Source organism: Embiotoca jacksoni, unplaced genomic scaffold, assembly GCF_022577435.1.
Source record: "Embiotoca jacksoni isolate LCO1_2020_lvr unplaced genomic scaffold, fEmbJac1.0.p SCAF_13, whole genome shotgun sequence".
Classification (NCBI taxonomy): Eukaryota; Metazoa; Chordata; class Actinopteri; family Embiotocidae; genus Embiotoca; species Embiotoca jacksoni.
In genome coordinates this window covers 13,501,155-13,528,839 of record NW_027185263.1, presented here as the reverse complement: position 1 = coordinate 13,528,839, position 27,685 = coordinate 13,501,155, and the positions used below count along the sequence as shown (strand labels likewise).

At 41.9% G+C, this 27,685-nt stretch overlaps 1 protein-coding gene across 2 annotated transcripts; it reads right to left on the bottom strand.

Annotated features, from left to right (window-relative positions):
• Position 1: 1 nt before the first annotated feature.
• Positions 2-26,417, bottom strand: nectin3b (nectin cell adhesion molecule 3b). Of its 2 annotated transcripts, XM_069146744.1 has the most exons (8): positions 26,276-26,417; positions 19,036-19,383; positions 17,531-17,830; positions 16,369-16,486; positions 15,801-15,952; positions 5,300-5,444; positions 3,073-3,175; positions 2-2,094 (listed from the first exon to the last, which is right to left on the bottom strand). In XM_069146744.1, exons 1-8 carry the CDS (start codon positions 26,352-26,354, stop codon positions 1,921-1,923), a joined length of 1,419 nt encoding a protein of 472 aa, XP_069002845.1. In that variant the 5' UTR covers positions 26,355-26,417; the 3' UTR covers positions 2-1,920. The 2 variants fall into 2 exon arrangements, with proteins under 2 accessions (XP_069002845.1, XP_069002843.1); XM_069146742.1 differs by lacking the exons at positions 2-2,094; positions 3,073-3,175; positions 5,300-5,444 and adding an exon at positions 9,159-13,455.
• Between the last annotated feature and the right edge of the window lie 1,268 nt (positions 26,418-27,685).

Here is a 27,685-nt window from a genome sequence, read left to right as displayed (position 1 = left end):
TTTTTAATGAGATTGTGAAAGAGCTTTTTCACTTACATTTCAACTTCACAATACCTACGATGGCTCTGTAAGTCATTACCGTGGGACAATGAAATTGAAACTGCTAAATAGCATTAAGGCATTAGTAATTTTATAGTTTATACTTTTGTATTGAGACGTGATAAAAAGTCTTCGGTGAAACTGGACACGTAGTTTTCCTATAACTGGGCTTAATGGTAAAATGACTGCTCCTCCCTCCTAAAATCTACAAAGTCTGTATTCTCTAAGGAACAGCTCAGGGTCCCGTCTATAAACTCAGCGACGGCGATACACAGTCCCACCAGGGGCTGCACTGACACATTTGACCACTGGGTGCTGCTCTTGGAAAGTGTCTGCTACACCCCTTAACAAGACGGAGAAACCCAGAGCACCGCCTGACCTAAACAAACAAACGATTCTTGTCAAACATTTCCAGGCATCATGACAACGTGAGCTCTGGCTTTTCAAACACAAACACCACATCACCTACTCAAAATGTCCCCGGTAATGATACAAAAAAAAAAGAAAAAGCTTTTCTCTCCCGTGAGAATCACATTAGATGCAATGTGACTGTGACCTTGAGATGATTCTTTTTCTCACCGCGCCGCCGTTCAAACTCTCTCTCAAATCTTCAAGGACTTCTTCTCTTGGTTCCCCGTGTCGTGACTCACAGGCTTCTACCTCTTAGAGTGTTCATTTTAAAAAGGTCATTGAACAGCTTCGTGGAGAGCTATCTGACTTTACACAACACTCTCTTCTTGTTTTCATGCGGGTTTTTTTTTTTTAATGTTTCTGACTGACGACACATTTGGCAACAATATGCACTTTAATGTGAATACCGTCACAAGAAAACGGCTCAATTCCATCTCCTCACGTTGGAGGAATGTGAACACTACAGCTCACTATACAGTAGAGGGAATATTCCCAAAATGTCAATATGGCACTTTAAAAAGGTTAGTTCTCTGGCTCTTCATAATGAAAGTCAGACATTGTATGTTTTACAGCAGCATGATGTATATAATCCACTCCAGCTTCGACAAACTGTCACAGAAAATAAGAACATGTTTCTACAACGGATATAAAAAGAAGTCACATCATGTTTCATATTATTATTTAGTGGTTACGACTCTACGTAATTACAAATCTACATGTTCTGCTGCCACAAAGCATGGGTGTCATTATAATACAAGGCCAAATCACAGAGCTGGGACAGAAGTAGCTTAATTAATCCCTTTATGTCTGTGTTGCAGCTCGTATATTTAGTCTCAGAAGTTTGGTGTGGTGATGTGACTGAGAATACCGTCACAGATTTACAGTGTACTGATCCCTGACTTAATCTAGCCGTGTGTAGTGTACAAAACAAACTGATCACGGGGGAAGATACTGTGAGCTTTGCTGAAGGTCCATCTTGGTATCCCGAAGTGATATCAAACTGACAAATACAGGATATTTGCATAAAAAAAAAAAAAAAAAAAAAAAGAGAAACAATCAAGGGTATAGATTGATATTTGATATTGTTCTGGGTTTTGTACCCTCATGGTTGAAATGCACTTATTGTAAGTCGCTTTGGATAAAAGCGTCAGCTAAATGAAATGTAATGTAATGTAATATTTTGGGACACGTACTCGTATCGCCCTTTTTTTCCCCAGTTTTTATGCTAAGCTAAGCTAACTGGCTAGCTACATAATGTCTGCACAGACATGAGAGTGGTGTCAATCAGCTCACAGCAAAGAGAAAGAATGTCCCAAAATGTTGAACTTTTAAGGGGCAAAGAGTAAAAGAAACTGCCTGTAAGCAGAGACTTATGCTGCCACCTGTTTCCTCCTCTGGATTGACGCTTCAGTGAGTCGGGTTGAAGTCTGCTCGGGCGGCGTGTCTGCCGGGCTGTGATCAAGATGGCTGTCACACATAGTGTTCACGGTGGTTGATGTAAACCCGATCTGTCCCACTTTGATGACACACCCACTCCAGCCGGGACCGCTGCTGGGCGGAGTTTCGCGTACCTGGCCGTACCGAACTTGTCGTGGGTTGCTGCGGCCCGTCAGCGGGCTCGAACCCGCGCTCGGCCCTCCGAGTCTGCGGATAAAAAGACAAATTATCATCATCAAGTCGGCCGATGCGCTCAGTTTTATGTTGTTGTATGATTGTCATGTTATGTCATCATAAAGCTTTGGTATGCAGTTTTCTGGAAAAGATGTTTTGTTGTTTTTTTTAAAACACCAGAATTTGAAATTACAGCCCTCCTCCTGCATTTCTCCCCCCTCCCCTATCTGTCCTAAGCCCCGCCCACCAGACAAGCCCAGGCATACAGGGGTGGATCAAGAAATGCAGAGACTGCTCCTGTTGCCTCAACTGCACCAAAGTGCGCACCATCTCCGCCTCAGCGACACGCTCTCAGAGGCCTGCTGAGGGCTGGTGGACTCCATGTTGGGATGCGTATGCCTCAGAGAGGGCAGAGCTGAACCTGGCGAGGTTGAATGTCTCCGAGTTGCTACCAAAGCTGCACTAGCAACTTTTTCTCCAGGATTTTCCACCGCTGAGTCAGACTAAATATCTGAAGGGACGTGTACCGTCATCTACTTTTGTGGAACAGCCAATAGAAACGCCCACTTGTGTGAAATGACACGTGATTGGCTGAAAATCCCCATCATGGGCAAAACCTTTTAAGGTCTGAATACAGAGGTGCACAAGTCTTCTGTTCTCTCGGACCACTTGAATAACAATGCTGAAAGGATGACGCGTAACTTTTGCCCAATAACAAACAGAAATAACAAAACCGTTTTCTTTTAGGCCTCTTGATGTGCAAGACTAAAAAGAAGACATACTAAACACAAATTAAAATTTAAACTATCTTGCATATTAAATGAGCATAGCAGTTAAACACCCCGGTTAAGAAAAGCAGATAATGGCATCGGTCAGTAGGTTGGTGTTACTGTGTGCTTAACATCAGCTTGCATGTGTTGTCATTGATGTGTGGTGTGGAGACATGATGATCCACATACAGTACAGGATTTTGAAGTGCTTGAAAAAAAAAAAGGGAGTGGGGGGGGTTACCTGACACAGCCAGGCCACTTGCGATGCGTGGACTCCCAGAGGGACGGACGGCGCTCTCTCAGAGTAGGGAGGAGGCGGCTTGTGTGTCGGAGGAAGGTCAATCCTTCAGAGAAAGACAAGAAGGAAAAAGACATGGTGATGAAAAGAGGGTTTTAGTTTTCTGGAGCAGACACACACCTAAAAAGAGGAAGCAGTGTGATTAGGAAGAAGCAGAATAAAATAAGTGCCACGGTAACAGTTTACGGTTGGTGCAAAATTGATCATGGGATCAAATTTGAAGGGCGGCGGCTTAAAGGAACACCCCGAGTCAAATGAAGTCATATCGATGTTTTCAGGTTATCTTGTGATGTGCTTTAATATTACAAATTTACAATTGAAAAGCCTGCAAAACAGATTTGATGTGTGGACTTTTAAAATGTGAGCAATTTTCAGGCAGTAGGGATTAAAAAGGAAAGATGCATTGTGGGAAATGTAGGATCCAGCATTTTTGCAGCTTGACCGAATCTATGGAAAACACATCTTTATTTATTTAAATGTGTCTCTTGGAAGTCCACCAACTTTATGGAAATACAATCCTAAATGACCTGGACATCCGTCTAAACAGTGATGTAAAGTGATACTAATGGTGTCATGGCTCAATTAGGGTTTAGGATATCTGACAACACGAGTATAAAAGTGATGGACTTTCATGCATGGTAGTAAATCTGAAGACTTTTCTTTGACAGCTGTTCCTCTAAACTGCTGCGAGACGCTGCCATCCGAGCCATTTCCTCATTTATTGAAATCCCTGTCCACTACTAAACCAAAACCTGGCAACTGACCTTGGCCATTCATAAAAAGATGTCATGACAGGCATTGATTTTGGGCGTCACTTAATGCCTCTCTTTCATATTTGGGATGAGAAGAGATTACAGTCAGCGCTCTCTGTGACCTGCTGTCCTACACGTCTGTGTGTGATGGAGAGGGACGAGGCCTACGTACACACACACACACACACACACACACACACACACACACACACACACACACACACACCTCCCCAATCATTCCACTGGGACTTCCAGCCACGGTCACACTTAAGATGCTAAGTTTGTCGTGGCATTGACCAGACCAACGCACGGCGAGATAGCCCGTCCTGTAGTGTCAGTGTAGTGATGCAGGTGCAGGGCCCACACCCCATCACGGATGTCGAGCCGTAATTCATGCGGTTTACTGCCGGCGTTCAGACCGTCAGTAGGGTCTTTGAAACTCAGCCTGAAGCATGCACAGTACATTTCTTTCACATTTTCCTGAATAAAGGGGCTGTCAGTGAATTTAGGATGCACATGTTGACATGGGAGGACAGGATCTGAGTAAATCAACAAATGTTTGTACACGAGTTGTTCATGAGATGACTCGGTGCTTTTATATTGGACAATGAGAGAAAATGTGAGATTCACATAGTTGAGCGGACTTCCTGATGCAATTTGTATATCCAATCAATTTCAATCCCTCTTTCCTGCACACTCACTGATTTATGTGTAGATTAAATTGATATTTTGGGAGGAATTACATTCACTGCGTGTGTTAGCCATATGCTGCCTTCCTTGACTTGGGGAAAGCAGCTGCAGTGAGCATGCTCACTAACAAGAATGGATGAGGGGATCAACCTGCAACCTTGCAGATATGATCCACAGCTTTGTAACAATGATTGTTATGTAAGGAGTTTGGAGGCTCATCAGTGGTACCTTGGCGTTTCCATGTGAACTGTAAAGTAAAATAGAAGCAGAGTTAATGTTTCATTTTAGGGCAGCAGAACACAAGAGATCTTGTGATGTAGCATTTGTCAGTTATCTAGAACAGATGAAACGGAGAGAGCACACACACTCGCACAAAGCATTCAACGTCAGTCACAGGACCGTGGCAGAGTGTGACCCAGCTCCTCTTGTAAATAATTTAACCTCAAAGTTATTCTTCTAACATTAACACGAGCGCCGGTGCACTATAGGAGCAGACTGAACAAAATAGGACAAGGGCTCCCTGCCAAGACAGCAATTATCTGCCACCCCTACCAACCTTGTCCCGCAGACTCCCTGCTCCAGGGCGCGCACCGCTGCAGCACTCTCCACAGGAGTGAGGAGCAACTCCCTGAACCCACCGGTGGGCCTCAGTCACCTCACGAGGTATCATGTCATTAATTAACCAGCCGAACATGTTCTGCAGCATCAATTATTTCTCACGGACTTACACTTTGTCGGTGAAGGCTGTCGTCGGTGCTTTGCGAGCGGTGAGGATCACAATGATGAAGACGACGATGAGGAAGACGGCGAGGACTGCACCCATCACGGCTCCGGCCACGGTGATGGAGTTTGACCTCTCCGCTTGAGACTGGTCTGAGACAGAGTAGAGAGACACGTCCAGTACAGCACAAACAGAAACATCAACATGGAGAGGAGAGTACAAGGGACAAATCACAGATGTCTGGCTGTTTTGTGTCAACAAGGTCCAATGATTCACTGTGCAACCAGTTTCAGGACCCCAGTCCTGGTTTAACTTGTGCTCCCTAGAGGCAGTGAGGGCAAATCATCAGCAGTTTAGACCTGGAGATAAAGGAAAGTAAACATTTAGACACTTCTGACACAAGGAAGCAAAGAATGTTACAGTTTGGTTGTTGTTTTTTTTGGGAAGGGTGTGAATTATTATTATTTTTTTATTTTATTTTTATGTTTGCAACAAGAAAGCTTTGTGCACAAGGACTATCTCCTGGTTGCTGGAGGAAAAGATGAGTGTAAATTGTCTTTTGAGTATCTTGAAATATGCTCTATATTTAAATGTATCGTCATTATTAATAATAAAAGTAACCAAGAAAGCATCTGTGTTTGAACTTCATGAACTTGGGAAATATTTAAATAATGTACACATCTATTAGTCATTAACAAAATAGCTACAAAGTAACTTTCTCAGCACTTATGTAAACTTATCTGACTGGCAAAATATTGGAAAACATTTTTTGGCTGCAACAAAACTTTGCAGAAGGAAACAATTATTTAAAAAGAACAACAACAACATAATGATGTGCATTTCCTTCATGCATTCGGCTCTTGACTGCTGTAATTACTTCCCTTTCCTCTAGGTGGCACAATAAAACGTAAATATGTGGTGTGACACTGAATCAACAGCGCCACATTGTGGAGAATCTCCAACCTGATTAACATAAATGAGTTACAGGAAAAGTTTGACATTTTGGGAAATGATGTAAACAATAATAGCTTACAACTGTAATGCACTAAATATGAATATAGCTAAAGGCTGGCGTAGCTTAGTAGTCACTGTGGCTGGCCAAGAAATAGTTTTGCACAAAACGAATGTGAAGTAAAACTACAAATTGCACGTTAATTAGTGAGCTGCTTGTCTATGTCCAGCTTGATGCTAAGCTAAGCAGCTGCATTACAGTGGCACCATTGTTTCATCGAATCCTCTTAAGGAACGCCAAAAAGTATACTTTAGACTTTGTGTTTTAAATGGAGTTCAATCTCATCCCATTAAAAAACACACTAAGCTGCAGTCTAAAAATGACCTCTGTGATGCATCAAGACCTCCGAGAGTCTCAAAACTGTTTGTTTCATGTTTATTAATGCATGCAGATGCAAGTTAAATAATTTGATCATGTTCAGTTAGCACATCTCACTAATTATTCAAGTTACATTTTAACCTTCCACCATCCATCCATGTCTGTTATTGTTCCTCAGACTGCTGTGTGCGTTTTTGCACCGTGTGTTGAATAAGCTTCGTTAGACCATACGCTGGCATATGCTCCACGCTGTCCACTGAGGGGATTAGGATTAATAGTGATTAAAATGTATTAAACTCACAAACCGCGAGTTTTGGCCAATCAGCAGAAATGTGTAAAACTGAATGTGGGACACTGAAGGAACTGCAGGACAAAAGGTGACAGCGCAGTCAAAATGTGTAATGGTCAATTCCACTTGATTTAGCTGTTAAAATGAGGGGGGGGGGGGGAATCAATAATGTGCTGAGATGAGAATCCTAAATAACAGTTCAATTATGATGCAGATTGAACAAACTGGGATTTCTGCACTCTCCCCTGAAAGACCACCTATTTCTCATTTCTTTCCTCCCTTCCCCCTCTTCTTCATTCATGCTGTCCTCTAACACTTAATAACCGTTCGATTACCCCTGATAGCTGCTCAGCTACGACAAGGGCCTCTTGAGTTGATCAAATTGCCTTTAAAAATGTAGTTCATCAAGACAGCTGCTTTAATGCCTGGCGACAGACATTTTCAGGGACCTTCACAGTGCGACACAAGGGACACAGAAACTGCTTGAAACCCACAGTGCATGGAGTACCTTCAGGGGTCCGTAACTGCACAGTCTGTTCTTACAAGCTCTTACAAATCAGAGGATTATTTGGGAGAATTATTTTCATAATCATATTTCTGCATGTTCCATTTTGACATTTTTCTCCCATTTGAAGATTTTATTGTTTTTAATTCCATCTATTCTGGCGGGGCTTGGATTACTGGTGTTAGTGGTGGATCAGCTGTCCCCACACTGGGATCTGGCTCCAGGCTCTTTCTGGCCCACGCGAGTCTTTTAGACTTCAGCACTTAATCACACAAACATCATCACTGTGAAGCCGGGGGAAGTGCATGCTGGTGCTCAGCCAGGTCAGCGGAGCAGACAGACTTATTACGAATTAAACACAGCACACCGCATGGTCCTGAGCAGAAGTAAGGGAGCAAGTGATGGCAAGACAACCCCCCCCCCTGCCCCCCCTCCCACTTAAACCTCAGGGGTCACGTTATTGCCTAGACAACAGACCCCACAGGGGGCAGATGCTGATGTCACGTCGGGAGGGGTTAGAGCACTGTTACAATATTTTCAGTTCGATGACGGTGACAATTTGATCCCACGTCTACCGGGGAGTTAATATCAAAGTCTCTCCCTCACATACAGTTGTCAGCGCTGCCCGAGACGTTTGCTCACTCCTTTTGTTTGTTGTGAAAAGTATCCTTGGAAACTGTTGTGTCGCAGGCAAAAAGCAAATCCGCTGATCTTCTGCACGACTGTCTCGAACAAAATTCAAGCCTTGCTGGCTGACATCATTACAGATACTGAGCTACTCCCTCCGCTGTGTATTTTCAGACTGAGCATGCCCCTGTTTCAAGGTCAGAGAGACAACTGCTGCGACCACGATAAGATCTGAGGAAGACGGAGAGGTCAGCTGAAATAAATACTTTTGGGTGGGTGTGGGTGTGTGGGGGGTGTCCTGAGGACCTGGAGTGCAAGCGTACAGCAATGTCAAGGTCACAGTGGTGTGATACATCCTTATAGCCAGAGGAGCTCTCTGTAGTGCAGCAGGGCGTAATGGGCCACTTTGCAGTTTCAGTAGCTTATTCTCTGTTTCTGCTCAGCCTTTCACAGCAGCACAGTTAACCTCTCAGCTCCACGCAGGCCCCTGCATCCCCCTCCCTCCGCTTTCTGTGGCCAGGTAGAGCCCGTTAGGAAGACAGCCTCCATCAGCAGCTCCAGATGAGCTTGTTGCCATGGGGACAGTCAATGGGCTGGAGAGTGGGGACTTTGGGCCAGTCTGAAACACTCAGCGTTTAATTTTACCAGCTGGTAGACAGTGGGAGAAAGACATGGGGGTGGGAGGGCGCTGGATTCACAAAGGAGAGGAGCTGTAGGGGAGCGCGAGGATCTTTTTGTCCTCAAACAAAGCAAACTGGGACCGGTGAGGAGGACACAGTGAGCGGAGGAGGTGCTGGGTCTCCCCCTGACCGTAGAGCAGAGGAACACTTCAATATTACAGCATTTAACCAAATGGCAAAAGCAATAAATCAACATCCTGAATCACTGGTTGTCACTAAAAAGTAATAAAGAAAAGATGATGTGAGGGGAAAATGATTCTGAATGACATCATGCGCGGCGTCCCACATATGCGTACTGGATTTGGCATGTGTGTGCGGGGGGGGTGTTCAGCAGCGTTATGGGCGCTCGAGATGATGTCATTTATAGATGAACAAAGAGGCTGAGACTGAGCAGTCGGAGTAAAGGCAAGCTCAAAAACCTCCAGAGAAAAGAACTCACAGGTGCTAAGGTGCTTTATTGAACTAAAGTATCTCAAAAAGACAAAATAATGCTCCACTGCTGTCACCGACATAAATATTTTTTTTTTTCCTCTTCCAGAAACTTACATTTTCTCCCATATATACAAAAAGAAACATGACCACAAGGTGCTTTTCATGTGAGACCGAAGGCAATTCTTCAGTCCTTTGTACAACAGTGACTCTACAGAAACCAAAACCCCTGACAGATATCTGTGAAGTAGAGAAGATGCAACTAATTTTACATCCAAAATCATTCAAACTTTGTCTTTTTATTTGTTTTTTTTGGTTTTTTTTAATGCCTCTAGGTTTGCAAATATACTGCGTCAATAACTGTCATGGTGACAAGAGTGAATATGGCACTACGAGTTCTTCTCAACACAGTATGCACTGAAAATCAAATCCAAGGCGCGACAAAATCAATCTCACAGAGCAACAAAACAGGTCGTTACATCCATAAGTAAACAATAGTAAGAAAACACATACATTTCTTCGAGGTATCTAAGGCACTAGTTGTATTTCTCAACCCAAAGTGAAGGACGTTTCTCAAGGGAGGGATATTGATGAGTGATCTCTATACAAAACGTCACAGTACAAAAGAACTTCATTAATCCAGGCGCAGGGCTCTGAACTGTCGAGCCAAGCACAAATGTTGTATTGATTAGAGGAATTTCCGTCTTAGTGCATAGAAGCAAACACGAGGAGGGTTTTAGGCGTGCTTCCTGTTATTTTCTGCATTTATGTTAAAGTGACCAGAAAGGCAGAATGAAAAGGTGTCAGCGGCACAGCAAAACCTCAATCAATACTTTTAATTAATCACTCAACGCCGCGAACAAACCACAAACTGCACATTTCATTTGGACACTGCCATTAAAGGGTCAATTCACCCAAATTACAAAAAAAAAACAATTTTCTCACTTATAATCCAGCTGTCCAGAGAGGTCGGGATGGATTAGTCCAACTTTTTAGCTGTCAGTCTCCTCCTCTTCGTCAATAGACGAGAATGGAATATTGTTTGTGGTGCTCACGACACAGAAAACCAGCATTAAACAGCAAAATATCTTTCTAGAATCATTGCCCTGTTTCTTTATGTAATCCAGCTCATGAATGCTTTTTCATTCTAGCTACTTTCCACCAAAGAAACAATGCAAATGAAAACTTTTGATAGTACGTTGAATGGATTTTAGCCATGATAAGTTGTGCAAAACATTTCAATGCTTTGAGCGCCACGAACAAACATCCCAGGCGTCACCATGGTACTGCGTTGGCAGGTGAAATATCAGAGGTGGAAAACCTTGGCATATCAAAGCAAAATGCTCCGTTTTTGTTTTAGTTTTTTTTTTATAAGTAAAAAGACGCAATCTTTTGGTAACTTTCAGGAAGCTATTGAAATGTGCGCCTTCTGTCTACGGAGATAAACTACTTCTACGGTACTGCACAGCGAAAAACATGAATTGCAGTTCGGGGTCATATTCTCAGCTCGCAAAGTGGCTCATTATCAAATCTCATGACAACTGCAGCCTATTCATTGCACAAAATTCACACCCTGACAAATAATTAGTGAGGGCTCATATCGTTCCCATTTTGACAACTGGTACTGTAATATTAAAGCATCTTCTCATTTCTATTTCAGGCTACAAGACCCTGCATACAACAGTGATACGTTAGTCATTTATAGAAGCTGTTACCTAGTCAGTAATACTTGTGTGACATCGTCATCATATCTATACATACAAATTCAACAAATATTTGGCATCTGGCAGCAAATATTGTGGAAGTGACCCTACGACTAAAGTTGGCATTTATTCACAACGAGTGGACATGAAAGAAATTGTTGGATCTCCGCCATACAGTCTTTATACAAAAACTAAGATTCATCTATAAGTCCATAATAGCTTTGTCTACGTTTGACTCCTGTGGCTCCGTAATAACACAGTTCAGTCACAGTACTTGGTGTGTCCTGCATGGTTTGAGTGTTGATTGGCAATAAAATACAACCGATTACAATTAAACGCAGGTTTATGTGTAAATCCAGCCTGAAATAAAAAAATCATCATGGTAAATCATTATGATTATTATTATTACGAGTCAAAGATTTAATGAGTGTAACTGAATATTGTCTGGTGCCGATAGTCACGAGTGAGTGTGACAACATCACAAAAGAACTGATTTGCGTGTTTAACTGTTAGTAGAAATAAATCTTAATTTGTAAAAGAACTAGTGAATGAAAGAACACTCAGCTGCATGACGGATAAGCGACAATAAGCCTATTAATGCCTCCGATTGTAGCTGTGACACAGTCATGTCTTGTTTCTACAGATTACTCAGACTAGTGAAATTAGACCATCAGTGGTTGAGTGGACCGGCTGCACTCCTGAATGATTTCTTTGTGCCACTAAATACTTTGTGACAAGGAGGCCAGCGTATGGTGGCTGCCATACAGTACCCTGCTTTAAACAATGCCCCTGCTGATGGCACTCGAGAATTTCCAACAGCCCTGGTTTGGTGCCAGAGTTTGAACTCTCAAACAGATCAGTTATCATCTGACTGACAACAGGATCATGTGGATATACTGAGGATGTGAAAAACTGAGGATGATAACTAACCTGAAACTCTTCCCATAAATCAGCAAATCACACAAGTGCTAAAAAGCAAACACATATTATTCCTGCTTGCTTCAAATTTGGTGGCAATTTTGCATACCAAGGCTCAATCTGCATGACAAAACCAGCCTGTTGTTATGGAGGACTGTGCTCCAGTCAAGCAGTCCTCCTGCTTGCTCTCTCGCCATCCCTCCAACCTGGCGGAGACGAGCGGAGGACACGCAGGAGAAATATTCTTAAAGTTCACACATCGCCAGGACATTCTCGATCAAACCCTCGAGGTCACAAATCTTTCATTTAAATTTACACAAGAGCAGAGATTTCAGTGGATAACAAATGGTCTCACGATTCAGCCATCCATTATAAACTTCTGCAAGAGGCAGCGAGATCAATTTTATGCCCGTGAGTGTGTGGAGGTCATAAGAGGATCTTGATCTGTCCGGGAGACGATCTTCTTTTAAATCAAATAGTCTATTATGGCTCTACTGTGTCTTACTGAGTTTTGGGAAAAGGACCTGTGACCATCTGAATTCATCACAATGAGGTCAGAGATCTTTTAAACTAATGCGTGTAAGCAGAATCAGCACAAATGATTTTGTAGAAACAAACAGCTTTTTTTCCTCAGACAACCATATGTGATCTCAAAGCCCGAACGTTTCCATTCAAAAAGACATTAATAATGCTAAATAAATAGTGGCAGTCCGTGTAGTAAGGCCAAGACGACACGTACATCTAATCCTTTGTTAGTCTCTACGAACACAAACGAATGATATGCCCACTTCTGTAGACATGGAGCTGTTGTACAGTTCAAAGTCTGTCCACGTCAAAAACAGAAACGTAATATCTCAAGTGTCAACCAGGATGCTTGAACGAAACGAGGGAACTACAGAAAAGAGATTAGTAGAAGTGTGTGTATAGGAGAGAAATACGTTTTTTTTTTTTCCTAATTTAATAAACAAAACCTTCCGATATCTTCTGCATGTCTGCTCCTGCAGAACCAGCTTGTCAAACGTACCACTCCCTACGCGAGATGACCGAGCCATCTTTATGAGACACATAATCGCCCTCGGGCACGCTATCGTAGCAGTCGTCTGACAGGTAGGGGGTGCTGTTTCCCTGTGGTTTAGGTGGATGCGGGTATCTGGCGCCTCTCGCCTGCTGTGGACTAGAATACTGCGAGGGTTCATGGTGGTGGTTCTGCTGCTGATGGCTCTGACGATTGCTCTCCCTCATTGCCCTAGTGTACCCGTTCACGGGATACTCCTCTCCATTAAAGTTGCTATGGTGACGGCACTTCTGTTTGAGCTGGCGGTCGCCCCACTCCTCACGGTCGTGGTCCCGATGGTTGGAGCTGCTGCCAGCTTTGGTGGGATGGAGTTCGTGCTGCGTGGGGGCCTTTTGGAGGTCATTGGGGCCCAGGTACTGCTTGGTGTAGTAGTTCCCATGAAAGGTCTGCTGCTTCCGCAGGTAACACACGCCAACCAGAGACAACAGCAGTAGCAGGAACAAGGCCCCTCCCACGGCCCCACCCACTATGGAACCAAGATTACTTTCAGGTAAGGCTTCAAGTGTGGGGGAGCTCAGAAGGACATGGCCCTTATCATCGACAAAGGTGGAGGAGGAAGAGCCGGTTAGGACAGGAGCAGTAATGGTGGAAGGCATGGTGGGAGGATCTAATGGAGGGAAGGAGGGTGAGGGGGGAGCAGAGGGTGAAAGGGAGAGATGAACAGACAGAGAAGCAGAGAATGTCAATGCCAACTACATCAGCATTTCACTAAGAAGGGACAGGTTGACAATACATCAACTAAACTATGGCGTATAGGCTCACACAGCCTCGGGTTTGCAAAGCCAATTCCTTCAGAGCTTCTGCGTGCAGCCGTTAAAAGATTAGTAAGTAACACATCTAGAATTTGGTACAATGGGGTGACACAACCGGAATATTACATGATGGACAAATGAGAAAGTTTATCTCAAGAGGGGCCTGAGCAGTGCTTCGTTCAAACAAAGAGCACCATATCTTTACAAGAAAGAGCACTACATCCCTGGCAAGTTCAAATTAACACGACAAGAGCGGTAGTTTAATATTCTCCCAAGATAAAACCCGCCAGTCACCGTAATGATAGATCTGACATGGCTCAAACTAAAATTTACTGCCCCTTTAAATCATTAATCACATTTATATGCATTACTCCGCTGTGTTCAAAGGTCATGTTGTCTATATACAACAATTTATATAAGAAATCCTCACAAATATTTGAGACTGTAGTTCTGCATAAGAATTAGCTTTTCTTGCAACTACAATTGTATTTGAGTACAGTTTTAAATATTTGTGAGTTTGCTGTTAGTTTTATTAGCATGGCATAAATACACTTCGAAAACAAATATCTTTGGAAATGTTGAGGCTAAGCAAGAGCAAACCAAAGAGTACTGAAGAAATCAAAGAGTCCTGAAAAGAGGACCTTGTACACAAGTTGTAAAACAACAACAACAACAACAACAACAACGGGGACAAAACATGGAAGGCATAGGAAGTTTTAAACTAAATTCTTCTGTATTTTTCTTTGGCTATCCAGTCATGCCACACACAAGTTCCGAGCAAAGTCACTTGTAATGTAGGTGGCGTATGCAAATATTTTTCTTTTGGCCTGGTCACCTGAGTAACATTTTCTCTACATCTTGTCACAATAGCTCGAGAAGATAATATTTGCAGGTCATGTGACTTTTGAAGCTGAACACAACAAACAGAAGAGTTAAAATTTGTTAAACAGGAAGTAAAGTATTTGTAAATGATTTAAAGTAAAAATTTTGAACGCAGCGAAAAATGTGACTTCTTCATGGGACATAAAGAGAAACACCAAATCAGGGATCTCCCTAAATGTCTAGACTATGTTGGGGTGATCAGTTTTTAAAAGGGTATGACCAGATTATTTTGTGTGTGTGTGTGTGTGTGTGTGTGTGTATATGTGTATATATATATATTTAAGACCCTTTTAAACAAGTATGTTGCTCACTGTGCCACGAAGAAAACACCAAACTTGAAATGAACTGGATTAGTGGTCATACCCTCGAACTGACGAGCTAAACGCTATAATCACGAGGAGCTAAAGTAATGGAAAGAATCGGAGTCTAAAAGCTTTAATTGTGCTGCAAAATTGCTCAGTGCCAGGGCAGATGTGAGGAAAAGATTCACATCTGAGAGAGCCGAAACACGAACCCGGAGGTTTGTAGTCTCTAAGTACTGTATATAAATTGTACAACTCCACGCAGAGGCAGTGAACCGACGTGAGCACACCCACGGCAACACATATAATGAAGAGTACACCAACATGAGTAAGCTTGTGCACACCCATACAGGTCCTCTCAAAGGAAAATGAAATATGGATGATAAATAATAAATAGGAGTTGAAAAGAACTAGTTAATGTTTTATGAATCTGGGACATCATCTCAGTCGGGCTGCAGGCTTTTGCCTCTTACTGCATGACACATGCAGAAATAAAAGAAACACAGAAAGGAGGCGAGAGACATGAAAAAGAAAATCACATCATCATAATCAGAACTTCATTCAGGAAGAGAGCTTCCACGGGCAAGACAGATTTTGGGAAACCGGAGGAACATGCTCAACACACAACAGAGAGACACGACATACCCATGTGTGCCAAGCCAGCAGGACAGCGCAGAGGCGGAGCACTGTGGGCTGAAGAGACCTTAACTATCTGCAGATGTTTGGCCCGGGAACTCCCCTTTAGAACATCTGGAGAGCTAATGTTAATCAAAGCTAATCAGCATGCAATTAAGACTAAGTCTGATATTATGAGTGCCAACACACTGTGCCATGGGTGATTGCTTGATAGGATGTCAGCATGTTCAGGATGGACGAGAGTGATAGTGTCACATTTCAGCTTGAAGGACAATGTCACAGGCAGCGATACCCTCTATGACGCGCATGCACGCACTGCTTCCTCAGGGAAGAGGAGGCAATAGGAGTCAGCGGTGTTCCCGTGTGTATACTCCGCTCACCTTGTATGAGAATGCGCACATCCCGACTGCGGAGGTTGATGTCATTGGCAACCTCACACCTGTAAACTCCCGAGTCATTCCGCTGGAGGGGACGCAGGAAGTTTAAAGTGCTGTTTATTATTTCCACCCCTTCTGGCATTTCACTGTCCAATCTGGGACGAGAGATACAAACATTTAGACACACAGGAGACGTACCTGCAACAAATATCTTGTTGTGTAATAATGCACACAGGACATTTTATGTGGAATATATGGTGAATTATAGTTTAAAACAAATATTTGAAGGTTGTAGGAGACTAAATGATATTTGAAAAGTAAATCTAACATTGCTCTTTAGTTGCATATCTTCTGTTTAGCCTTCGGTTGGATGTAAAAACTATATTCAGGTTTACGGAGCCGACTTCTCAGTATTTTGGGACAGATCTTTAACTAAAAAAGGTAAAACTGCGCATCTTTCTTAAATATTCGAGAGTAAAATTCACCATTTCTTTCAGCATTGGGCCTGTTGGGTGAATTTTAACTCGAGAGAAACAGAAACCGTCATACGCAGACAAACGGATAGACACACCTGATCCATCTGAAGTGATGAGCCGGTGGGTTCGAGTTGGCTTTGCACATCATTTGAACATTTTCACGGCCCACATACCAGTCTCCGTCATAGCCCACAACCGAGATATCAGGAGCAACTGCAGTGAGAAAAAAACAAAACAATAATTGAGATATGAATGCAAACTAGCCAGAAACTTATTAAACAACTTGTGCTGAAGCAAAAGAAAAAAACTTTTGCCATAACAACATCAAAGCATGGGAAACCAAGGTCAATTTTCAAATGTAAAAAATATGTCTAGTTTGATACTGTATGGAGCATTTCACAGAAAGCTACTTAAACAACACAGTGCAGGGTTTTGTTCCAAAGAAAAATGTTACACTAAAAAAAACCTTTTTCTACTGTGGCATAAATTCAATGATCAAAAACTTCATCCATCCAACATCCATCACAAAACAGTAAGTTAGACCAAAGATAAATGCCTCTGTCAAACAAAACAGATTTTCCAGGAGGTCACTTTACACCTCACAGACACGTTGGTGTCGCAAACAGTACAGCACATGTACTCTAAACATTTATGGGGCCGTACTGACGTTTTACTTTTAACACATATGGGCACATGCCAACATAAAAACTATTCAAAATATAATGATACAAAAACAGCCCTTTTAAAAGCATGATTAATACCTGTTAGTTGATGTCTTTTATGTAATCTGTGCTGCTTTTATAAGTGAATTGTACAAGTGCTTCAGATACATTAAAAATAACACTGCCAAGCATCATTAACTGCTGTGGTTGGAAATCAATATCTTTTAAGACTATCATCCTGTACTCTGCTAAATTCAGTGTTAAAATATTCAAGGAAAGTAAAGAAAGGAAGAATGCAAAGACCTTATCTTGGATCTCAAAATTCAGTCCATTTTACAGTTTAGATTTTTTTAATCTTAAACTTGAATCCACTCACTGTGGACATCCAAATTAATTCTGATCTGATCAATATCACAGACCTGTCAACATTTATTTTAAAAACCTTTCCTTCAAATATTTATTGCTGACAATTGTTTCACTGAGGTAAAAAAAACAACTGAAACACAATCAATATTATTTAGCTTTTTACTATACAACTCTCTTTCAGTTGTTAATTTGTCAGCCCACATGGCCACTAGACTAGTAAGGAACCCACACTGCACGTTGAGCTCGTAAGAGATCCTGAAGTCATTCTGCAGAGCCGGGTGTCGGACCACGCAGGTCAGCATGTGGCCCTGGACGTGGCGCGTCGGCTGCCAGATGTAGCGCACTTGTGTGCTGGTTGTGCCGTTGACTTCGTCGAATAGCTGCACTTCTGACTGGCCAAAAAGGTTGGACTCCCAGGAAACCTCAGCAGGGGGCCGGGCGCGCTCAGCGATGCAGGTGGCCACCACGGTTTCATTGGCACCATCGATCAGGGCAGTTGAACCAGCAGACACGTAGACTTTTGGCTCCACTGTGATCCATACAGTGAAAAAAAGATAAGGAAGGAGAAAAAAAGTTTTCACAGAATCGAAAGACTCCTCTGAGGTTATTTTACCAAGTTAAACGCAGTATTTGAAATGTTTACATGACATTTGATTTTTTTTTTCCTGCATCGTTAACTGCATTCTCTTCACTTCTGTCTCTCCACTACAACTGAATCCAAACCATCATTAGCAGCTCGAGCCAGGCTTGTGATTTGCTCTGTGAAAACAGGCTGAGTGAGTACACGCACTCTGTGTGTGTGTGTGTGTGTGTGTGTGTGTGTGTGTGTGTGTGTGTGTGTGTGTGTGAGTGTGAGTGTGTGAGTGTGTGAGCCAGCACTGACAACCTGTGATCCAAATGAAAACATAAAGGGGAATCCCTTCAGCAAAATTGAAATCGCAGCACTAGAACCTGCTATTAGATCCCAGTTTAACAAACGGCTCTCTAACACGAGCACGAGTATCAAACACGGGATAAATTTGTGTTTTCTGGTGCGGCAGAAGGCATTTTTCTACCCACACTTGCTCTTTCCATTTCATCCCACTGATGACTGTAGAAAGAGTTTAGTATCCATCTGTGCAGGGGGAGGACACAATATCAAGAACACCTGTGAAGTACATTCTAACAATGGAGAGGTCAAAGTGTACTGCAAATACACAGGCTCGGAAATAATTCATGAGCCATTTTCATTCAAATTTATTGTTTAGATGTTTTTGTTTTATTTGCATTTTGTCTGAATTAACACTTACCAATGGAACATCTCATTATCCACATACATAGTCATACTTTGATGTATGGAAATGGAAAAGTATTTAATCAATACTCAACAATTAATTTAAACCATACTGTCCAGCCCAACATCCTACATCCACAGATTGAGATCATGACAGAAACAGTTGTTTCATTTTCCATTATAAACAATTCTTCTGGTCTATAAAATATTTGAAACGAGCAAAAAAATTGTTGTTACAATTGTCATGTTTTGTCCAACCTGACACACACACCTGCCCAAAACCCCCGACAAAAACCTGCAAATATTCATATTATATATATATATATTTCGATAAAGATTCGATAACTATTTGATTAGTCGATACATTGCTTCAGCTGTATGTGACATTATCTAAAGGAAAACTATAGTGCATTCTTGAAAAGAGCTGAATGTGTAACATAGAAGAACACAAACATACTCACCGATTACGTTGACAGTAGTGGAGGCCTGAGTGTTTCCCAGAGGAAACGTAGCTACCTTACAGGTATAGATCCCAACATCAGAGAAGCCCACGTTCTCCAGGACGATGGTGGCATCGTGAAAGGAGGGCGAGCGAAAATACAAGCGATTGATAAACTCTGGAGGGATGGAAGTGCCAAACTCGGGGTTGTAGACGGCCACTGTGACGGAGCCTGAAGGCAGACGGCGCTCCCAGGAACTCTGAGTGAGAGTGAGGTTTGTACCAACCTCCACCCGGCACTCCAACGTCACATTCTTCCCCAGCACGGCACTCACCCTCTGAGGCACCACCACCTGACTGCACCACACGGCTGACAAAGAAACACGCAAAATAACACGTTTATATACTGTACAATCACCATGTTCATTTGGAAACAGGCTGAGACAACTCAACACTATTAATAAACTGTCTTGAAACCTTAAGAAAATACTTCATTATCTAGAGGATTCATTTATTGATGCTGAGAAATGAATGAACACATTTATTCTGGCAAATGAAAAGCGTTCTGAAGCCAAAACTTTGAGATGACAAGTAAATGATTGCCATCTTGTATTGATGTCTTAGCTGAAACGATTAGTCAATCCACAGAAAAGTGATCTGCAGTTGTTTAATCAAGCAAAAAAGGGAAACACTCTGGTTCAAGCTAAATTCTTAATTAATCAGCTAATCTCTGGGTGTATAAATACACTGAAGTTTACTATTACATACGACTTAAAAAAAAACAGAACTGTACATTCATGTCAAGTTGATTTAGCAAATTTATGGCATTTCTGAATAGATAAGACATACAATAAATCAATTGCGGCTTTTTTTTTTTTTTTTTTTTTTAAATGATCGACAAATTGATTTATCAACTAATTGCTGACGATTCAGTTCAAGCATTTCAAATGTGAAGATTTGCTGCTTTTCTTTTCTTCTGAAATGGAAAATCTTTGAGTTCAGAACTTGTCAGACTGAAGACATCCATCTGATTCTGAATGAGACATCAAGGAGAGGGTATTTCTGGTGTTACCTCCGACGTCAGTTGCTCAAATCTATTTCATATCTCTACAACTTCAGCACCATGTGACATCTGTGGGTATCAGACGGGAATCAAACCTTGATACCACCACAGCAGGCATTGGGCTCTTCAACAAATAATTAACAGCTTACTGTGTGACTCAGTGTTCCCTTTGATGAATTTGTTTTGTCTCTATAGACATCCTCCTCCTGACCTGAATTTGGGAATTAAAAGCAGGCTGTCTATTTGTCTTTTGTCCAAATATAACTAACCTGTGCACTCTGTCACCCTGCACTTGTCAGAAATGTGGCATGTCTTGAAAGCATGAGCTCAATGTCGTGCTGAGGAAGGTCAAAAGGATATGAAGAGAACAGACTGCGACCGGCAGAAGAAAAAAAGAAAAAAAAGAAAAGGAGGGAAGAGATATGCTAACATGATGATGACATCATCGCTGAGAGAAGAAAAGAAGGCTGAGAGTGAAGAAAGGCGAGAGCAAAGTCACGTATGAGACACAGTGGGAGAAACGCTTATCACCAGGACTCCGGTACACAAAAAAAAACAAACAGAGGAATTACATTACTGATTTAAAAAGAAAATACAACAGTGTGAGACAGCCAAAGGCTTCAACTCGATCACTAATTGCAACAAGCTGCCAGCAGGAAGACATCATCATAAATCAAAACCTGCTGCGCTGCTTGGCAACTGACTCCAAATATTCTATTGTTGTTTTGCCAAAAAACAGCTCTGTGTCTGACCAATCTCCCTCTAAAAGGCCATGTCCTCCAATATTGGCAGAGTACAGGGAAATTTCCCTGCCCTAAAGTATGAAGTGCAAATGATTATTTTTCTCATTTTACTGCCAATGGAATAAAGTCTGATTTTGTGGAAACATTGCACTTACAGTGTTTGTCAGTTCTTCTAGTTCTAACCAATGTGTAGGTTTAGTTAATTCGGGCTTCCAGATTGTTGCTGCAGCTAAAACAACAACAGCGTGACTCCTTTGTCAAATTTGGGAATAAATTATTGTACACGTTGTAAATCGAAGCTACAATGATAATTAAATATTTAGTCAACAGAAAATTAACTGCAAACAATTTTGATAACCGATTTGAAACTGAATTGTTTTTAGGCATTCGTTTAATGAAAGAAAAAAAAAAAATTCTCAATTCCAGATCCTGAATATTTTCTGTTTCCTTTAATCCTTAGTGATAATAAACTGAATACCTTTTTGTTTTTTGTGGACAGTTGGTTCGCTTTGCACAAACAATTTAGCTGCATCAATGGCTTTGGGAAACAATGGTCAAAATGTGTTCCCTTTTTCTGACATTTGAAAGATCAAAAAGCTCACTGATGAATTGAGAAAATACTCAATAGATAAATTGACATTGTTTGCAGCCCGATTGATTGATACACTTGTGAAAAGTAATGATTGACATGGTAAACTTGAGCACTTTTTATATGTTGTTAGAGATGGGGCTGCAAATAAATAATATAAGGCAAACATTTAATTGAGTATATTAAATACAAGATTTTCTGCAGACTCTGTATCATACAGTGAAAGGCGAGCACGTATTGATCGATGGCCAAAAATGTACACAACACCATCTGATTTGACTAACACAGCCGCATATAAACTTCAGGTAAACTTTGGAATACATGTACACAAATGGAGGGCTGTGGATTTTGTTGTTCATGGTTTCCATTGGAAAGTCATGAGGAAGGAATTTTTGAATGTGGACAAGAGGAATGATTACAGCTCGCAAAAACTATTTCAGTGTGCGTAGAAGGACATTATGTTCAGACAGACTGCATCATGGCATCTTACATCATTGGAAAATGAGCTGGGTATTATTTCAGGGTTCATTCAAACATAAGTGAATTCAGATTCTGTTAATATTCAAACAACAAAGTTGTCAAATCACTTCCTCATATCACTGTGATTTCATCATTGCTGTCACGTGGTTTGCACAGAAATACCGGCTGCCAATTGTGGCAAATTTTTCTGCCAAACCAAACCACGATAAGCCAACTCCAATCTGGATGTGCTTTGAATGATTCATCAAACGCGTGACGGTATGTGGATTCTTTTCCACGAGCATAATATTAGCGTGCAATATCTATCAGCCCTTTGACAAGCCCATGGCATGACATAAAGAAGCCAACACATCAGGTCGGAACCGAGTGCTGCTCGTATCTTTTGAGTTTTGAAAATGAAAATAAATAAATAAATACAAAAACTAGACAGGCTGGATGGATGGTTTGAAGGAGCCACTGGCTGTAGAGCAATGCTACAAGACACAGAGGCTTTCCCACATTTCAGTCAACTTCCAAAAAGAAGAAGAGCTGCTCTGAACATAAAGGGGGTAGCCTCGAGCGAATGTTTGCTATTGGTTCAGTTGCCGAAGTTAATTAGAGGCTCACCCCAAACAGAATATGCTGGGAACAAGGGATTGAGTCAGGTGAAAGCACGGAGGCAGAGAGCTGAGAACATTTAAACAAACTGGTATCTAATTAGACACGCTGTGCATGCCACCATAAATGCCCCTTGGCAAGATTTTTTTAAAAAAGGGCCTGCCTTAAAAAAATATAAATATAAACAAAGCACAGCACGTTTTGATTTCTAGACACAGAAGAAACACAGACACAGTAGATGATTCAAACTTTCTGAATGAAAGCATAATATCTGTCCCTCTACTTAAACAGTTAAGTGGTTTGTATAAAAAAAAAAAGTGAATCCTGAATCCGCATGGTAACGACTGCACAACACCGTAAACAAACGTTTTCCTGGAAGAGAGAGCTGCTTGTCTGACTTTTGAGTGATAAAGACTAGATGACAAGAATAGCATCATAGTGAGAGCAAAGAAAGCAGCGTTCTCCCTGTGCTGAATACGTAATGGAAGAGGTATAGCGACTGCATTAAAGTTTTATCTGTGACATGACGACAACCTTACATAAGCGTGCCCTCCTTTTCTCCAACTCGAGTAAAAAATAAATAAATAAATAAAAAAATTGACGAGAATAAGGGCAAACTGACTGATCTTATGTGCTGCATAGCTTGACACAGCAATAGCAATTCTTTCTTTTTATTCTCGCCGAGACAAAGAGAAGAAACTGATTTAAGTTCTTGCCGTCCTTATAGCCTCAAAAAAGAGCAGCTCCAGCACACACTATCAGTTTTGTTCGCAAATTCTACACAATGTTTCTAATTGACACACAGTGTGGAAGACAGATTATAGATATCCTGGCATCAAGGACACATTGCTCCCTGGGGACACTCTGCTGCTCGTTCCCACTTTAGTCAATATTACCTTCACATGCACCACTTATGTGGCAGCAAGTGTATTAATATGTGTATCTTGCTAGAGGGCAGCGTGCCTCGTTAAAAGTGGAAACCGGAACATAAACGGTGACGGCGTTGGGGTGAAGTGGCAGAGCCAGCTGTGCCGAGGAGGACAGGAAAGGACTGAATAGGCGTTTAACAGTCTGACCTTATAACACCTCCATATCAACTCTATGCCTTGAATGATTCACACAGATGTTGTTAAACTGGCTTGGTTCTGTTGAGCTGTCCATTAGTGGTGAATCAGCTGAGGACCCATTCATCCGAGTCATCTTTTTAATAAGTAGACTTTTTGCTGTTAGTCCATCGCTGTGTTAACGCCTCATTATGTGCATCACGGGTATGCACACACTTATTTGCCTCTTATGATCTACTAAACCTGCACACAGACACACAATGTGCATTAAATAGGCAACAGTAGAGGGCAGTAATGCAAGGTGTGGGAAAAGTCATTTTATGACATAAAAAAGACCCGATCAGCCACATAATGTCACAGAACTCCATAAAGGCAAGTGTTTTATGGGAGTAAGTTCAACAGATTTATTTGATGGCCTTAAAACCGCATGAATTGAATGACAGTTTAATGTATAGCGATCACAGTAGTGCCAAAATCCTGTGGAATTAACTTCAAACTCAATAAATCTGTCAGCTCATTTTAATATTTTGTATTTCCTTTAGGAGCCTGGCTATTACTTCACTGTGATAATAGTCTGGAAACCCTGTTCACATGGAGGTTCACTCAGCCGCTCTGAAGGCCGGCCCAATCAGCGACGTCGGTAGGCTGGTTTGCAGACCGTCATCACAGTGAAGACTGAAGCTGTGAGCAACAGTCAGGCGGAGCAGAGCTAACGCGTGTACTCATTTTGTTCGAAATGCTCTGACACCGATTGCATTCTGGCTTCTGGTCATCTACAACAAGTCCCTGATCATCCGACTCAAACACAAAATAACTCCATACACGACGCTTGGTGTGTTTTTTTTTTCCACAGGTTGTAGTGGGCCTGTTGCACTTGCCGCTGCCATTACACCTGTTGATGCGTTTGCTTAGTATCTCCAGGACCTACGATACCTCGGCTACTTTTGGTACCTCGGGAAAAACATGTATTATCAACATTTTCAGAATTGTGGTATTGACTTGTTCCCAAAGAATCGGTTCTCGTGGTCCAGAAATAAAATGAATGCAACACATTATTGAAACACAGTGTTTGTTGAAAAAGATTACAGTACAAGAACAGTGTTTGTTCCCCTTTAAGGCCTCGACATTATTAGCTCTAAGGGTGTGTGCATCTATTTTGCATTCAATAACTGCACAAGGTCAAACCCTTCATTGAAATGTACAGCAGACTTAAACTGAACATAAACAAAAATACACCGGTCCCCACTACTTAACTTGAACTCCCGATTCCTAAATTGGTACGGAGCGGAGTTTGGGATCTTGGTCATGACAATGACAGGACATTAATAATGTGGCAAAAGATCTCTGGATCACCGGGTTTTGTCCTGGTAGAGGAGCCCGACGCGTCTCTTTTCGGCACACTGTCCTGAGGCTTAGTTGCGAGAGAGGCCCTCAACAACATGAAACAGTGATGTAGTGCTGGGGTCGACACGCAAGTGATGTGGGATGTGCAACGTGCCCACATCTTGTCCACTGGGCAAACAATAAAGGTACTAATGTGACACTTCGTTGCATTTACCTGACTGAGAGATGATCGATCAACATATTAGGAGTCAGATATGGAATTTAAAAAAAACAACAACTGTGTAGGGGAGAAACATATTGTCTGGTCTAATTCACTGCAGCTCAGAGAGCGTTATACCCGACTGAAGAGGCATGCCTCTTAACTATTCATAATCCTTGGGCACAGCAAATATTTAATTAGATGCGATTGACATTTTCCCAAAAGGTGCATTCTGTTCAGGGAGGCTTCAGCCGGATTTTGTGCGTTACATTTGATAAAAGCTTGACAGGTAGATGAATATCATTTTGAGAAGCTTCTTCATAATTGATCTGATTTATAATTGGTTCATTTCTTACTTTTTTTTTTTTTTTTGGTAAATCAGGTTGCACAGAGGAGCTGCCTGTGAACATCGCATCACATTGTAATACTAAGCCCTGCATGTTCACCGGTGTCTTTAAAACGCGCGATGAGCTCCCTTGAAGCAGATAGGAGGACAGTTTTGAGGCAGAGCTGGAGCCCAGCTGTAATATTGTTGCTTTTGAGTTTTTAATAAAGCAGCAGTGGAGCACCGGGCATAAAGTTGGCGTGTTTCAGGGTGGAGTTAGGAAACTGCCCACTCCCTGATTGAACCGTAATGAGCTCAGGTTGTACTGCAGGCACATGGTACCATGGCTGACCCTCATACCGACCTGGGGGGGGGGGGGGGTGCTGCATGAGCATGGTCTTCTCTGCTGACACGAATTTAAGTTTGTGCAAAGAAAGCAGGGGTGACACACATCGCAGCATCATTTTACTTAAATAGAAAATATTTCTGGATAAGCTAATATGGCTGCCACTGAATCTGCAATGACCCAAGTGTAGGTTGGGTGTATATATATATATATATATATATATATATATATATTTATATATTGTTTCTATGGCAGCCTCGGGTCGCACCATCATCTGCGGCGGCGGTGCTGGCTGACTACTACTCCGAAGGGGTGAAGTTTAGTTAGACCCAAGTTTTGGTCTTTAAATAACACCCGCTGAACTTGCTTAAACTTACAACTTCACATAATCCCCACTTCAAACACACGGTGGAGGCTCGTTCTGCAAAACTCGTTTGCGCGACACAGTCGGCGCCCTCACAAAACTTCTGTGCAACGCCGGTAAAACTACCACACCAAAACCCAGGACTCACCTGTAATACTGCACAAAAGGTGAAACAATGCAAGCTTGCTCCGGTGTCCGCGGTAACTCCGGTGAGACGACGGTAACATTTTTAAAAGCGGTGCAGTCTCCTGCTCCAGGACCGAGGTGTCGGATGCATGCCAATTTAACGGTATGTGCCGAACAGTGGAACCTCCTCAGCAACAACTCCGAACTGCATGTGGACTGTACCATCTGTGCACCGCGGAGCGGGGGGGAGGGAGGGGGACCGGCAGCTCACCTGACAATTGATTCAAACGGTCATTTGTCGAGGTTCTACAGCGAACTCCCCCCGCAGGAACGAACCATTAGTATACACATTACGTCATCTCTGTTGATAACCCGACATATATTGATCTATCAAATCACTTGTTTCTTCACTGGGATTGCCGATTAAACAGTGGAAACACATCTACATGTGTTACCACGGTCAAAAACAGAATATATTCTGTATGTCTCAATTGATTCTCTGTCTGTCAGTCAGCAGGATTACACATTTCTGAGCACCATTTGATACAATTTGATGTAAAGTTATGCCAATTAATCAGAAAAAAACGGATTATTTTTTTTATGCAGATGGGGCCATCATGTGAACCGTGACGATGCTCAGTTTTCTCCTAAATCTCTTGAACTTTTAAGGGTAGAAACAGTTTTTCTTTGTGGTCCAACCATGGACTAATGCTTTCTACACATTCCCTGCCATTTTGAATTTGAATAATACATCTGACTGACTGTGTAAAATGTTAAAGGGGACCTTGTGTTCTCATTTTCAGTTTTGTTATATAATATTCTGTCTCCAATATAGTGGATATCCATAATTCACAATATAAAAAAAACAACAACCTTATTTATCTTAAACTGGTCGTTTATGCAACTCCTTTCATCCTGTCTGAAACAACCCATTTTAACTCCTGTCCCTTTAAAAAAAAGCCTACTTTCTTCTAATTGGCCAACTTCCAGGAAGCTTGCTGAGAGCACAGCACCCAGTACTTGTGATCTCATGGCCCTCATCGTCTTGGCAGAGTGCAGGTACCAAAAGGAAACTGTAGGGCTACTAAGTGGCATAATTTCATGTTCTTGATTGGAAATCACATTGCAAATCTGCACAAATTCAATCCTGAATGTGATCCAGAATATGAAAATGGACAGCACGAACATCCGCACGAACAAGGACCTTTCAATCACGGGCCAAATATCATTTTCCCCCCCCATATATGCTCTGAAGAAGGGGCTCCTCTGCACTGTCGGGCTGTGGTTTGTAACGTTGTGTACACGAAGCAGATGACAATATAAAGAAATCTGTGACGAGCTGATGTCAGCTGGTCAAGTGTTGAAGGCAGTCTGAAGCCTGAGCTGCTCTCGCAAAGGAATCACTCTTACATGCATTTACATCATTTTTTTT

Bases quoted from the DNA above. Each gene is read 5' to 3' on its own strand.
- nectin3b (XM_069146742.1), bottom strand. From the start codon at position 26,354: ATGTTACCGTCGTCTCACCGGAGTTACCGCGGACACCGGAGCAAGCTT. The intron at 16,487-17,530 runs GTGGGTTCCTTA...TTCTCACTGCAG, and splicing joins TTACGAGCTCAACGTGCAGT to TTGCTCCTGATATCTCGGTT. The intron at 13,456-15,800 runs GTGAGCGGAGTA...TCCCTCCATTAG, and splicing joins TGTGCGCATTCTCATACAAG to ATCCTCCCACCATGCCTTCC.